The 14,888-nt window shown below is 40.1% G+C and overlaps 1 protein-coding gene across 1 annotated transcript in view; it reads right to left on the reverse strand.

Moving 5' to 3' along the window:
• Positions 1–14,888, reverse strand: part of dnah9 (dynein, axonemal, heavy chain 9) — a 199,808-nt gene that overhangs the window by 139,461 nt on the left and 45,459 nt on the right. The window contains exons 33-36 of the mRNA XM_085361180.1: positions 10,143–10,299; positions 9,097–9,201; positions 2,955–3,112; positions 1,227–1,365 (exon numbers count right to left, since the gene is read on the reverse strand). Coding sequence (XP_085217306.1) covers positions 1,227–1,365; positions 2,955–3,112; positions 9,097–9,201; positions 10,143–10,299 — 559 coding nt within the window. The remainder of the gene's footprint in view (positions 1–1,226; positions 1,366–2,954; positions 3,113–9,096; positions 9,202–10,142; positions 10,300–14,888) is intronic.

The following is a 14,888-nucleotide window of genomic DNA, read 5'->3' on the forward strand; positions in this document are numbered from 1 at the left end:
TTTAAATGCGTCTATCATAGATTCTGATGATAATACAGTAGGACGATATGAAAACAAAAACAACTGCTGGTATCTGGATGCCTTGGAAATTAATGAAGCTGCCGTGTACAGCATGGATGGATCTGGCAAAAAGCGCTGACGCAAAAATGAGATATGAGTGACACGTCCTTCCACCATCACTCTGGTAAACAAATGAATGAAGGAATACGTGTCAAGTGAATGCAATATGAAAATATTCACACTCCAATGAGCGCAGCAGGAGCTTGTCCAAGGATACTTTGACATGCAGACTGGAGCAGTCAGGGATTCAATGACCAACCTGCCCAACTAAATGACCTGCTTTACCTCCTGAGCCACAGTCCCCAAGAAGTGGAAAGGAAAAAAAAGAAACTAACAGAAACATGAAGAATATCTAAGAGTGAACACAAAGGACAGAGGAACAAAGGAGTCAAGAGGAAATTGAGAAAGCAGTAAATGAAAATACAATCATTTAAAACCACTTTCATGGCCAGTCACAAGCCCATGGAGCAGAACTTCTGTAATATTAAAGCCATAATTATGAGGCACTTGTTAAGCTTTAGAAAGTTGTTTTCTGAATCTGCACTTTTCATTGATTTGCAGTTTCAGCCCTTATATGAATTTAGCTTAGAGAAGCAGTCTGTTCATTATCTTTTCATTTCATTGCCTAAGTTGCTAATGTTGGAAAACCCAGGCAAAGAAAACCTAAAAAGGTAATTTTAAAACATTTCTGAAGAACTAGAGATTCATAAAACAGCCATAAAAAGAAATTAGTGTGCTATGACACTTAAACGGGCCTGTGGTCATGGGAAATTCATCCAGAATTGAGGGCTCATAAAATCACTTACCTAAGCTAAGGAGCACCTGTGTAGCTATTAGTCAGCACTGTGAGTGGTTTTATTGCTTTTTTTAAAAAACGTAAATGATGGCATAACATGTAAAACAGGAGCAGGGTAAAATAGATTAAAGAAAAATGTTGATGAAATAACATCCAATCCCCCTGCAGCTTCTTATTTATATGCATGTGATACTTCACCCGAACGGTTGGTCACAAGGTTAGCTCTTGTATGGAGCCTCTGAGTCATTCCTTTATCAGAAGCCGCAATAATAAAAAGAACTTTGTGTCAGCTGCTCAGTTTATAAATGGCAATGGATCTGGGTTTTACTAACCACATCGGCTGCGTTACATCGAATGAAGCAAGCAATACCTGTTTAGACAGCAGCTCTTTGCACAGCGTATAGAGGGTGATAAACTTCCTAGCAAGGACCCGGGCATTAAGGAAGCCTTCAGCCACCAGCATGATTTCACAGATGAGCTCAAAGTCCGGCACCACCATGGCACAAGGTCTGTGTACAAATGTAAAGAAGGCAGTGACTTTAAGTTGTTTGTTCATACCCATATGGAAAAAAGGAGAAAAAAACACTGCAGTTAATTTCCATATGGCTGCCATATGGAGAAATCCTTTGTCACCTGCACTACAGTACATCATGGATGGTTCTTATGTAGCTCTTTTCTACTCTATTTGAGCACTCACCTTGCACAACTCGCTTCATTCACCCATCCATACGAGCACTTTTTTCTGTGCTCTACGTAAGTGCTTCTATCTACCATTCGCACACATTCATACTACGATGGATGCATCGGACAGCAACTCGGTGTTAGTATCTTCCCCAAGGATATTTAGCATGCAAACTTGAGCAGACAGGGATCAAACCGCCAACCTTCCGATAAATAGGTGTCCTGGTCTACTACCTGGGCTACAGTCATACAGCCCTGCGGACTAATGAGAAAAAAGCCTTGATTGATTGATTGATTGATTGATTGAAAAGCTGAACTTTATGGAAGGTTTGAGTCCCGTTCACACACTCGAAACCCTGAATTAAAACTATTCTGTTAAGTATTGTCTTCACAGTGATCTGAAAGACAGACTCGTTGCCAGTTATCGCAAATGCCTAATTGCAGTTTTTGCTGCTAAGGGTGGCAAAGCCAGTTAGTTTAAGGGAGGCACACAGGTTGTATACCCTTTTCTCTTAACAAATGAAATCATCATTCAAAAACTGTACTCTGTATTTACTTGGAACGGGACAAACATTTTTTCACTGCACTATAGGGATATTGTTCATACACTGCAAAAAATAGAACAATGTCAACATACAGGTCTGAATCCATTACAATTATTTAAGAAAAGCGGCACAGCTCTTCTCCAGTAACACGTATGCAAACACAGCTTATCAGTGAATGTCCACTCCAACATTAACCTGAGATATTACAATGTTCAACTTTTTTGTTGTTTTTTACCTTTATGTTATTTAAACAGTTATTTAATATTTAGTCAGCCTAAAAGAAGGATCAGTTATGTGATATTTTAAATTAAACCCGTTTAATGACACAGAATCATCACCTGAATGTACAAAAGTTGCATTTGTCCATACAAACATGTTCTCCTGATAACAGAAAACACAGTTGGCACTTTTCATTAGGCCTACATTATGCTGAAGAAACAGTCCCTACGTATCAATTTTGGTAATTTGAGTAAATAGACTTAGGGAGTCTGAACCACTTTAGTGGCTCGGGGTCTGGACTCTTTCCAGAATTTTGGTATGACTTGTACTCTTGATGCATGAGTAAACCCAGGATTAAATATTAACAGATGGATTAACCCAGGTGGCGCCAGTGTCCGGCAGCCTCGCCTCTGTCAGTGCGCCCCAGGGTGGCTGTGGCTACAATGTAGCTTGCCATCACCAGTGTGTGAATGTGTGCGTGAATGGGTGGATGACTGGATATGTAAAGCGCTTTGGGGTCCTTAGGGACTAGTAAAGCGCTATATAAACACAGGCCATTTACCATTTTACCATTTAACCCAGCTGAAATAAATGAAAGGATCAAGCTGAATGATCCAAATAAGCGTACACATTATGAAGATCTTTTGGCCTACCTGAACAGAGCTTTGAGATTCTCAGGAAGCTCGGTCCTGCCAGCGTAGCCTGGATTCATTGTGATGAAGATTCCAACAGAGGGACAAAGATTCACTTCCTCTCCCATGAAGTTAAATCTCTGCTTCTTATCGCGGATGGCATCTTGGATGCTTTTGACCTAATTTCAAAGATAATACAAAATGGAATTAACTGTCGCAACTGGATGCCAACACACAAACATTTTTTAGCCCCATTTTTGAGGATTAAAGGGGTATATAGTGTATGTTCCCAAGCAGTAAAAATGGCACACTCTGTCTACCACAATTTAAAAAAAACAAATACAAAAATGTGTTTTTAATCATCATTTAAGTCAAAATCATGTGATACATTGTGACAAATTACATGGTGTTGCTCGGCTTTTTTGGTCACAGTTTAAAAAACGGCATGTTAAAATTATTTTTAAGCTAATTAATGAATAATAATGAAAAAATACAATGAGAATGTTAAACTGCTAATACTCACTTTTACTTAGTACAGCATTGGTTACTGTATACTTTTTGCATCAGTGTCTGCTAGTGCCCGCTTGGGTCAGAGCCATGACATTTGGTAAACTGACAGAGTGTCTGTGTCTATCTATTGTGGCCAACAGACATTGGACTTGTCCACGGAGGATTTACATGACAATGCACCAACTACATACATGCCAAAGCATAACACGGATATATAATCAAGTCATTACATACATCAACTAATGTGTTGAATCAGAAGTGCTAATATGCAATCTTTGCACAGTTATTCCAATTCAATACCGTCAGGTTCCTACATGTTCAAGGCACTAATGAAATTTCGAGGGTGACCAAACTTTCCATAATCCATCCTCTAGGCACCAAAACTGTTTGTACAGAATTTTATAGAAATCCATCCAATAGTTGTCAAAAAGTCTTTGGCCAACTACTCTCCCAACAGTGCTATCCCTGCAGGACTTGGGTCCATGGTGCCATGATTTTTCATTCAACAGTATTTCTCACTTTCATTGGTAGTTTCTTCAGTCACACATCTGGAACTCACCAAATATTCACTCTCTTTGGTTTCTGGTTACCGTGTCGCTATAAATCTCTTGCGGTGTGGACATGTCTTTACAGTCATTTTAACATTCTATTTTGGAACACTGAAAATCAACTTTTGATGAATGGATACAGTTATAGCATTTGTAACAAACCTAACAGCTGGTAAGCTGGATGAAAATTCAGCATGTCTGCCTTAGAGATGGCACGATACCACTTTTTTATGTCCGATACCGATATCATAAATTTGGATATCGGCTGATACCAATATGAATCCGATATAGTGTTTTTTAATCAATAAAACTGTTTTTTTAATATCTTGCTGCATTTTGTATAAGTTCATACTCAAGTTTAAATAAACAACAACACTAAAGCTATTCTGTTATACCTGTATGTAAAAAATATACTGCACCCAAAATATTTCATAGTTCAGCAAAACTGATCAATCTAATAAACTTAAACCTACTCCATCCTCCCTATTCTGGTATTTTAAAGAGTACTTAGCAGAAAAATTAAGCAACCTAACTAATAGGGTTGCAAACTCCCAGAAAAAAAAAATAGGGAACTACCCCCCACCCTCCACCTCATGATGCTTAATTGACGTAGTCAACTTTAATTTGATGCAGCGTGAAAAAAAATGCACAGAAATAAATTATTTTTCAAGAATAATTAAATAGATTCAACATCTTTCTTCTACAGAATTGCAGACTGCACAGATGGTATCTTCACAAAGGAAAAAGAACTAGCTTACTAGGGTATATTAGACTTAACAGTTACTATATACAGTAATGGACTTCTATATATTTTACATAAGATTAAAACTTTGGGTGTAAGATTCAGATAATTATTTATAAAAAGCTAGACATTTTAAATGAGAATAAGAAAGAAAAGTATGTCTTTGAGCTTTATTTCTCTCCGATATCCGATCCAGTAATTTACGTCAGTATCAGACCGATACCGATACGTAATATCGGATCGGTCCATCTCTAGTCTGCCTTGAGAAATATACAGGCTCGCTCATCCAATATGGCGGCCTCACTGACACACCTTTGTAATAAAAATTCCAACCAATGTGGCATCTACATGCGGGTAATAGCTATGATTGCCACCGGCTCCCTACCAAACCACGCCAAGCCGAAACTATCTGAAACACAGTTGATATCCCGGCATCAAGTGCAACTCTCATTAACATATTATTAATATCACCAAGCACACAGCAGAGTCGATTTGCAACAGCCTGTCAAATTGTTATGCAGCATGCAACTTTTTTTGCAAAGGGACGCAATTTCATCAATAGTATGAGCATGTTATCAGCCAGGGTTCACTGGATGGATGAACTACCAAAGCCCTGCTTGTCTACATTATGAGGGAATGAGATATCAGAAATGAACTTTCTGTGAGTGTGTATACGTGCATGCATGTGTGTGTCTCGGCCTAAAACTCTGAATCCCAGCCTGTAAGAAGCTTTATGAATTTAACATGCGAGCGGTAGAACAGCGAGTCGACAGCTGGAAAGAGGAGGAACATCTCTTCATGGATGAGTACTCGGCTACAGATCACTCAGTCATACTAACGCAACGGGGAGAGGCAGGAGGGGGGAATGCAAAAACAAACAGGGAAGCTGCATCAGACAAAAAAAAAAGAAGAAATAAAAGTTTTTAGGACAACATCAGAGGAGCTTGTGTTTTATATGAAATGGCAGCAGCTCACCACTGCTATCCTACAGGGATAGGAAGGGAAGTAAAACACAAAAATCACATTTAAAAGAAGCTCAAGAAAAGAGGTATGATCCAGAGAGGTCCAGCTCCATTCTTTTTTCCTCTCTGGAGCTAGTGGCTTCAATAAAACAAAATAAAACACATTCAGTGTTTGATGTAACCGAGGCAGAACCCCACCAAGCCATCTCCATGTTATAACAACTGCAGGCCTTTGGTTGGTTTCAGCTTTATTTAATGTAGAACTGGTCCAGGCCCAGGCCTCAGCCACGTTTGTCACTGTGCAATGCCACGCGCACCTAATCCATCTGTAAGAAGATGGATTAGGTGCATGTGGTATGGTGGGAGATGGCTCTGTGTTGGCTCCTCTCAGGAAGGCTGAGCGCTGGAGTGGGCTGCCAGCTCTCACAGCAGGAGTTTGACGCTCCTCCATTCTCTGGGTCTACTTCTCCACGTAGGAGCCACCGTGATTTATTATTCATTACACCACGCAACACCAATTCATTCTTCTGGCACTTTAAAATTCTCTAAGTACTGTAGACTTCTATGGCTTATGAAGGAAGACTGCTTGACTTTCATTTCTCCTCTGAAGGGCAGAGGAGTGACTGCTAAGTCTAGGGGTGAATAATGATCCTTTGAGGAGCTCTATCTCCATTATCATCATGATCGCAATCAGCATCCTTATCAACTGTGTACATTTTGCTTTGACAGTAGTGTACATGCATGAAGATAGAGTCAGGACCAACGGTAGGCAGGATTGGAGTACAGCACAGGGACTTGTGAAACCACAGAGAGAGGATCTCTTTGATCGTGGATAACAGAATGGAAGATAGCTGAAAAGCTAGAATCAGCTGAAACACGCAGAGTATGGCTGATTTCTCAAAAGAGTGCTGTTCTCAGAGGGTTAGCTACTGTAGGTCACACAGAGTATACGATGCTCGGTGTAGAGTCTTTTTTTTTCTCCACATGTGTCATTTTGCATGAAGTGAAGAGAGAAAAGGAGCATAACTATAAAGAATGATCAGTTCAGGTCATTCACAGAGCTCCATGTAGTAAAAAAAGAGCACTATCCCAGCTTCTTCTGGGGAAATAATTAACCCTACTGTGAAGCACAAACGTTAATTCACCAATCAATTTTAGGCCACTTGAGATCAGTAAGACCAACTGAAAACCAGGTTTGGCCACTATGTGACCACTTTACCCAAGGGCTTCTTTCAAGAAATGTTGTTATACCCAGTGGATGCTGCAACTGTGGGGGTGGGGTGATTCAATACAATTTAATGGTGCACTCGATTCATGCACTCGAGTCATGTAGCGCAACCCACTTCCTTTACACTAATTAGTGATTGTGCAGTGGCACAGAGAGAACAGAGGAGCTTTGTATGTGCAGCTCTGGAAATACAAAGCGAGAAGCAGCAAGGACTTTATATGTTTTCCAATTCTGGGAAAATACCAAATCAAAGTAGACCTTTTTGATATATGAATGATAGCTTACCTTTATTAGTGGACATAAGTGGATGGGCATCAGCAAAACAGGTAAAACAGTACTACTAATTTAAATTACCCTAGTTTTTTATAGTCCATTTTTTAACTGCCTTATAGTTTTTCAGGCTGCATATGTGTAAATAGCAGTTCCACCATTTTTAGGCCTGGTGGATCACTGAGGTTGTAATATACTGCCCAAAATTATGGGTACAATACGTGCACAGCTGTCAGGTTCCCCACATACATTTATGAAGTACTGTTTGTTTTTCAAACCAATTAATCAGACAAGTAAACATACAGTAAACATAAAGATGTTAATCTTTATGTTAACATAAAGATTAACATCTTTATCCTCTGTTTTGTAAAAGATGGAAAGCAGTCCAACGACCTACCAGTTCCTATTAGTGAACACTTCGAATTGTGCTGTAATGGGTCGTTGTTTACCAACCAATCACAACATATTTGTCCAATTCCCCAATTGTACTGTAAACACAACAGTGACACAACTAGCATGTTTGCCCTATGGCACTATATTATTAAGAGGAACATTCATTTGCGCTTATGTTTCTGTCCAACTGTTGTTGTCGTTGTGGTCTCTGGAGGGGCTACAGTAAATTTTGCACTGGTTTTAGCTGTTCAGCTCAGGTTGGAACCACCTTATGCATGTACCATAAAATGAATACAGAAACTTTCAAGACAATGCAACGTCAAGCATAAAAATACACAGATTTTAATGAGGAACGGCGTGTCAATCATCCTTGGTCTTTGACACAGTGTACCTGAATTTATGTCGTTTTTTTTTTTAATTTAAATTATTTTCATTTTTATTCTCAGCATACTTAGTGTTTATATTTGCTTCTGGTATGCTTGTATGTATTTCCTTGAGTCTTGAGTTCTTATTTCCAGTTTGTATCCAAGTTTAGCTCTAACCTCAGTGTTTCTTTTTCTATCCTCTTCTGTCAGTTCCCTCATATTAAGTTCATTCATGTGCTTCCCACGCCTCGCTTCCTGTTGATTTTGGGAGTTATTTATCTCTAGTGTCTTGCATTTAGTATTATTTACCCTCCTGACTTGTCTTTGATCACTATCAGCTGAGTCTCATTACCCATCTTGTGTAGAGGTAGTCCCGTGTGTTCACTTTAGTCCTCGTCACGGTGTCTGTTATCTCACCTCGGGTTCTTTCAGCCAGTTGTTTTGTATTTTAGTTTCCATTAACTTCCACTGCTCATCACTGCTTGGACTTTGCTTTTGCTGAAATAAAGGTTAGTTTTTTGAAACTTCTGCCTCCCCGAGAGCCTGCATTTGGGTGGGTATCGTGTGATTTATAACTGAATTATAGGAAAACTGAAAATTATGTAAAAAAAAATCATTAGAAGGTTAAAAAATATTATGGTGTTTTTTGTTTTGTTCTGTTTTTAATTTATGGATGACAAAAGGCCAGGTTGAAGGTTCTGACTGACTTGTAGGGGGTCAGTTGTATCAGGAAAAACTGTAAGATGATTTTTCTACATTTTGTTGGCAAATAAAGAATATTTTGCTATCTGTTCTCTGAGTGTTTCATGTCAGTCCATCTGAGTTGCAAAGATTGCTACTAATGTTGCTTGCAAAGTTAAGCTGGGGAGGCAGTTTTCCCTCTTCAACTCTCAAATCAGATCACAGAAGGCTCCAATTATAAAGAAGCTCTGGGGTGCAAAGGTGGCAGCCTTGGTACATTAGTGTTATAGCTGAAAAGATTATACTTGGAATTGGTTATGAAGAGGCCGTTTCCTCGAACAGCAGTGTTTTCAAGGGCTTTTCACTAGAGCTTGATTGAGTTGGACCACAAATAAAATGCACACACGGTGCTCTCAATCAACTCCACCTGCAAATACCTGAGGGGGAGGGGGAGGGAATCGTACCTGTACAGCCACCACAGAAAGCACCTCCACAGATATCCTGTTAAACTCGTCAAAGCAGCCCCAAGCTCCTGTCTGAGCCAGGCCTTTGTAGATGTTCCCACAGGACTGTGGACACGAAGAGACAAATATTCAGACACATTGGGGCAGGAAGCCAGTCAGATTCAGATCCAGTCTGACTGGTAAGACGTGGAAAGGGAGACGCATATGTATCAGCAATTACACAGAAGATATATGAAAAAACAGTTTTGTCATAGCTACTACAGAGACATGCAAGTTTGTGAATAATAACACAAACAAAGCCTCACACTAGTAAAAACAGGGGCTGATGGCAACAAAAAGAAGGCTAAAATATTGCCTGCACACATTACAGCTACCCTTAACACTGGCTCGAGAGCAGGTGAACAGCCCCCCTGAGACCAAGATGAAGCAGGCCGTTGACTCCAATTACAAGCAGAAAGAGCGAAGCCTCCTTGACGTGGACTGGAGCTGACCGGAGGATTGATTTAACTTGTGTATGTGCGTAACTCAATATGACTAACAATGCAGGGCTCTGCGAAATGTTGAAGCGCACATGTGTATTAGCACATCTATCTGTACACAAGAGCTTTGGAGTTTATAGGTGTGCCGGACACCTCTATAATATAATGATTCCCCTGTCTAGTGGAAGCAGGAGCAAGCTGGATTGTAAGATTGCGTTTATGTCTCCGTTGACCCCTCAATATGCAGAAAATATGAGTGAAATATAAAAGCATAATAAAGGCAGGCGGAGGCTGAATACAGAGAAGGGTTTTTGACAAGGTTTGGTAAAGCAATAACAATGGGGGTTTACTTAATCAGCTATTCTTTCAAGGGGAAAGCAAACAGAAGATGAAAAGAACAAAGATGAATAGAGAAGGGCATAAAGGTAGGTTGACAACTTTAATGACAAATGCATACCATATCGCTGACAAAGGCAAAGATGAAAAGAAACACACATGCTGCGAACGCACATTGGCTCTGTGCGTGGGCTCAAACACAGAAGCTTGTGCTCATGCACGCTTGCTCACCTTGTAGTCCATCTGCTCGGAGCAGTTAAACACGTACACCATGATTCCCAGGGCCCGTCCCAAGTCTTTGGTAGTCTCAGTCTTCCCCGTGCCTGCAGGCCCAGCTGGAGCTCCACTCATTGTCAGGTGGAGGGACTGAGTCAGTGTGATGTAGCATCTAAACATAGTGGAGATATTTCTAGTTGCATTACTACAGTCCACGCACATCCATATAAGTCGGTTCTCTGGTTGAGCACAAAGATAGGAAACTTAAACATGAAATCACAGTTTCGGGAGTAAAACGTCTCTACAGAAGGCTCTTGCTTCTGTGCAAGTTTAAACCCAGAACACTCTCTATATTTTTATGTGTCAAAATAATGAATGCTGAGGAACTGAAATTTCACAGTTGCTAATTCTGGCCAAAACTCTGTGAAAACACATGCAGGAGCCCAAGGTTTTTAGCATGGGTATGTCAGTGTGCATGAACATGCTTTTCAGTAAACAGTAAACTGAACAAATGTGTTTGCCACTGTTTGCTTTAGGGCGACTGTATAGGTGCTACCAGCTACCAGCACTACTTCTGCTGTAAATACTGATATAAGAAAACAAAAACATACTATTCTGTGTGGGAACCTGCACGTTGCTGCCTGTGTGTCTGAGGACCATAATAAGGATTTGAATAAAGACATTGTTTTCAAAGCCTGAAAACCAAAATTTGGACTGAGTGCATGATTTACAGGTGGCTTAATGAGACACTGAAGTCCTCCGTGTCAAATCAAAATACAAAGTGGCATCAGTGATCAGCATGACATTACACCAATTCACTTAAGAACAATGCTCCTGTCCCTCACACAGCCGAACCAGCACGCAGCGAAAGAGCTGAATGCAGAGGACTTTCTTCCCCGGTCACTGCAACAATACAATCCTGTTAAATCATCCACACTCTCTTATAATAAATGCACAATAGGAGAAAAAAGCTTGGGTTTCTGCCACCGCATTACAAGAACTGCACGCAGCTATTAACATGACAAAAAACAACCCTGCGTTGTCCTATAACCAGCACTGACAATGTCTTGGTGTTGTCTCAGCTGTCACTGTACATAATTTTATTATATGATAATATAATCTGTTCCTGTGCTTTGATTATGACACAGGCTGATTAGTGACACCATTGATTGCTTCTGCTCCACAACCTGTCAGGACTAGCAAGCAGTCTGCCCAGCTAGTGTCAATAAAAAGCAGAAGCACTGCGAATGTGAACTGACAATCAGGACTCCATTGATCACAGCAGTGAACACGCTGGTTTGCCTTAAATATCAACACAGCAGTTGTTTTAATAAGCTGCTGGTTAATAGATGATGTATGGAAGGGGAAAATATCGGGAAGCGTAACGAGAGATAGAAGTCAGAGAAGACAAATGATGCCATCTGTATACAGTGTATCAGAGCCAATCGGCTTCATGACTCTTCGCTAAAATACGGCCAGAAATCTCACACTAAGTCATCAAGGAGGCTGGATAAGGATGGTCTGCACTGAATAACTAAAGCAAGATAGGAAAGAGTGAAACTAAACAGGGTTGCGATAAGGTGACTTATTTTATTACAGTGTCTTTAAGAAGAACAGCTATATATCAGCCTACCTGTCTGACTCATTCTCCCTCCACTCCTGTGTGTGTGTGTGTGTGTGTGTGTGTGTGTGTGTGTGTGTGTGTGTGTGTGTGTGTGTGTGTGTGTGTGTGTGTATGGGGTGGGGGGTTGACATTTTGCATAATGGTGCAGCTTTGGAGTATTGAGTGAGTGCAAACATTACGCTGATAACATACACGCTGTTATAGATTAGAGTCACTTCCTTTAGCCTAATTATCCTGCTGCAGAAAGTGAGCACAACAGATTGAAAATAGCCACCTTGTGGTACATAATCACACAGAGGTCATGTGAACGAATTCACATACTGCTTAAGAATTCACATTTCTTCTAGACAATATTAATGTTTAAAATCTTAAGTGACAAAGGCTTTGATAAACGCAGCAATGTCAGTAATTAAGAAATTCTGTTTGCCTGCTTTCATGTAAACCGATGCTGTAGAGCCTTGTCACAGAAAGCATTCTGATTTGTCATGAGAGGGTAATTAATAAATTAATAGTGTCTTTTAAATGGACTTGTAAATCGCAGCATTGAAAGATTGCTTAAAAACTTTCAAAATTAACTAAGGCTATCAACAGTATATGAAAAAATATCTGGTATGACCTTATGTCCAAAATATGCCGTGTTAAAGATATATCAACTTAAGCTGAAATAGGGCCAGGTTGTACTTTTCTGTAGTACCAGTTTTAACCACAAGATGGTGAAGTGAATTAATGCAACATCCAGTGTGCCCTTTATTTGAAATCAAGAATTATTGTTCCTACATGCTAGGAAAAGCTACAAGCTACAGCTACTACTGGCTGCCTGAAGAGTTCGCAGAGGTCTTACAGACAAATGGATGGAGTGATCCCACTTCCATACATTTTACCTCATGGACCACCCGTCTCATTGTGACATTTTTTTTGTTTAAATTTTTATTATTCTGCAAAGTTGCGGGTTACTCTGACCAGAACCCTTCAGCAGGTAGAGGTTCATGTGGTGCTAAGTCAAGCCTGACGATAGCCAGTATAAATAAATGATTCTGTAGTAAACTCTGAGATGTATTTTTCTTTTTTGCCATAATTACAGAAAAATATATTTCCATCTTTCACCATCCATCCATCCATTTTCTTCTGCTTATCCAGGACCGGGTCGCAGGGGCAGCAGTCCAGGCAGAAAAGCCCAGACCTCCCTCTCTCCAGCCACCTCCTCCAGCTTGTCCGGGGGAACACCAAGGCGTTCCCAGGCCAGCCGAGAGATATAATCTCTCCAGTGTGTCCTGGGTCTGCCCCGGGGCCTCCTCCCTCACTTTTAAAGGAAATCTAAATACTGTTTAGACATCTTTTCAGTATTGCTCCAGTTCTCAGGGTGCATTGGTTTCTTGTGTGTCCAAGGACTGATTTTCATAGCTTGCACTGCACTACAACAGTGCTGCTGATTTAGTCTAAATCATATTTATAGGTTTTTTTGTATTGCCTTGTCATCCTCTTGCATCGTATCTCACAGCTTTGTTCCATCTCTAACAAAGTTCTTCTGAATTGCAAAATTGATGTCATATAATATAAACTTGCTGAACTTTGATAAAGATAATGGTTTCATACTTTAGATAAACTAACCATTTAAGATATGTTAGTATACACAGAAATCTGCATGTAGTGTTAAGATAAAAACGTGGATTTTACTCTATGCTACTGTGGTGCCTGTGGATGTCAGGTTGTGTTTTTCTCTTGTTGACTCTGATGTGAAGAATTGTGTAACAATTCATGTAGCAAACACTATTTTAGCCATTTTCTCAAGTCATGGATTAAAGGATTTGACACCCCGCCCCCTGGTCTATGGTCCATTGTTTCAATGAAAGCCAGTGGCAAACTGTGTGAGTCACAGCGAGGGCATGCACCATATGGTGAAGCCTTGCTCCACGGCTGCTGATGATGCCATCAAAGCCCATTGTTTATGCTTTGTTCAAGCTTCAAAGGGAATACTGGTCAGCTTGGAAAACCATACAGTCAAACACTGCGGTTCGCAAAAGGACTCTGAGAGGCAGGTATTCAACTCTCTGTAGCTTAACTAACCCTGCAAAAACATGTGGGCACGAACAAACCAGCAGCTGGCACAGTGACCATGCAGAGTTGAGCTGAAAGATTTTACTTGTGGTGGGTGTGCATAATGATTCAAATGAAGATGCTTCCAAAGCATCAGATGGTGATTATCAGATGAGAAACCTCCATTTTCTTCTCAGTGACAAGGGAAGAAGACTATTAGTACAAATGGATTTTTGAAAAGCACTCAAGTTTCCTGCAAAACAGCACCTGTAGAGTACTACACAGTAAGTATTCTTGGTTGTTTTTCATTTACTTTTTTATTTACTGCTAAACTTCCTCTCCTCAACACAGCAGGCCAGTTAATCTTTGGATTCTTCTACATACATAAGAATTCAGAGAGTGGCTTCATTTTAAGACCTTTGCTTTCTAGGACTGATCCTATCCAGCCAGTGTCCGCTCTCTTGGCCAAAATGCCCGGTTGATATCAGAGATGAGAGATAAATGGTCAGACTGCTTCAAGCTGACAGAACAACAGTAACTCAAGTATCCAGTTGTAACAACTGAGAAAAAAAAAGAAAAGCAGCTTTCAATCCACAACATGTCAACCTTTAAAGCAGAAGGGCTACAGCAGCAGAAAGCCACACTCCTGTAAGAACAGTTCACAGAGAAAAATGTTGCCTGGTCTTATGAGTGGCAGTCTCCAACAGAACGACACTTTTCTAGGCTTTAACTCAAGATTTTTACAAAGCTTTTTCAACCTTTGTATAAATCCTGTGGTTTCAGTTATAGTTTTTTTCACACACTGTCTGCATCGATGTGTAATCAAACCCCAGCAGTATGGTTCTTGTTTTAAATCAAATAATGTACAAATCTGAAATACCCTTAATACAGTGTTTAAAAAAACGTTGACAACCTAAAGAGCCATAGTAACAAGCCTAGCCCTTTTGAATAAAGGACCCACAAGCTAAGGTTCCCACTCAAATCTACCAAACATCCAGGTTGGCTGTATGCACTTTATGAATATCCACTGGTTATCCTGGCATTTCTAGCAAAGTCGTTGAGTATTGTGGCAAAAATAATCTGAGTTCCATCATTTAGACATG

Source organism: Diplotaxodon limnothrissa, linkage group LG8, assembly GCF_057381915.1.
Source record: "Diplotaxodon limnothrissa isolate DT_005_m linkage group LG8, D_limnothrissa_male_GT1.1, whole genome shotgun sequence".
Lineage (NCBI taxonomy): Eukaryota > Metazoa > Chordata > Actinopteri > Cichliformes > Cichlidae > Diplotaxodon > Diplotaxodon limnothrissa.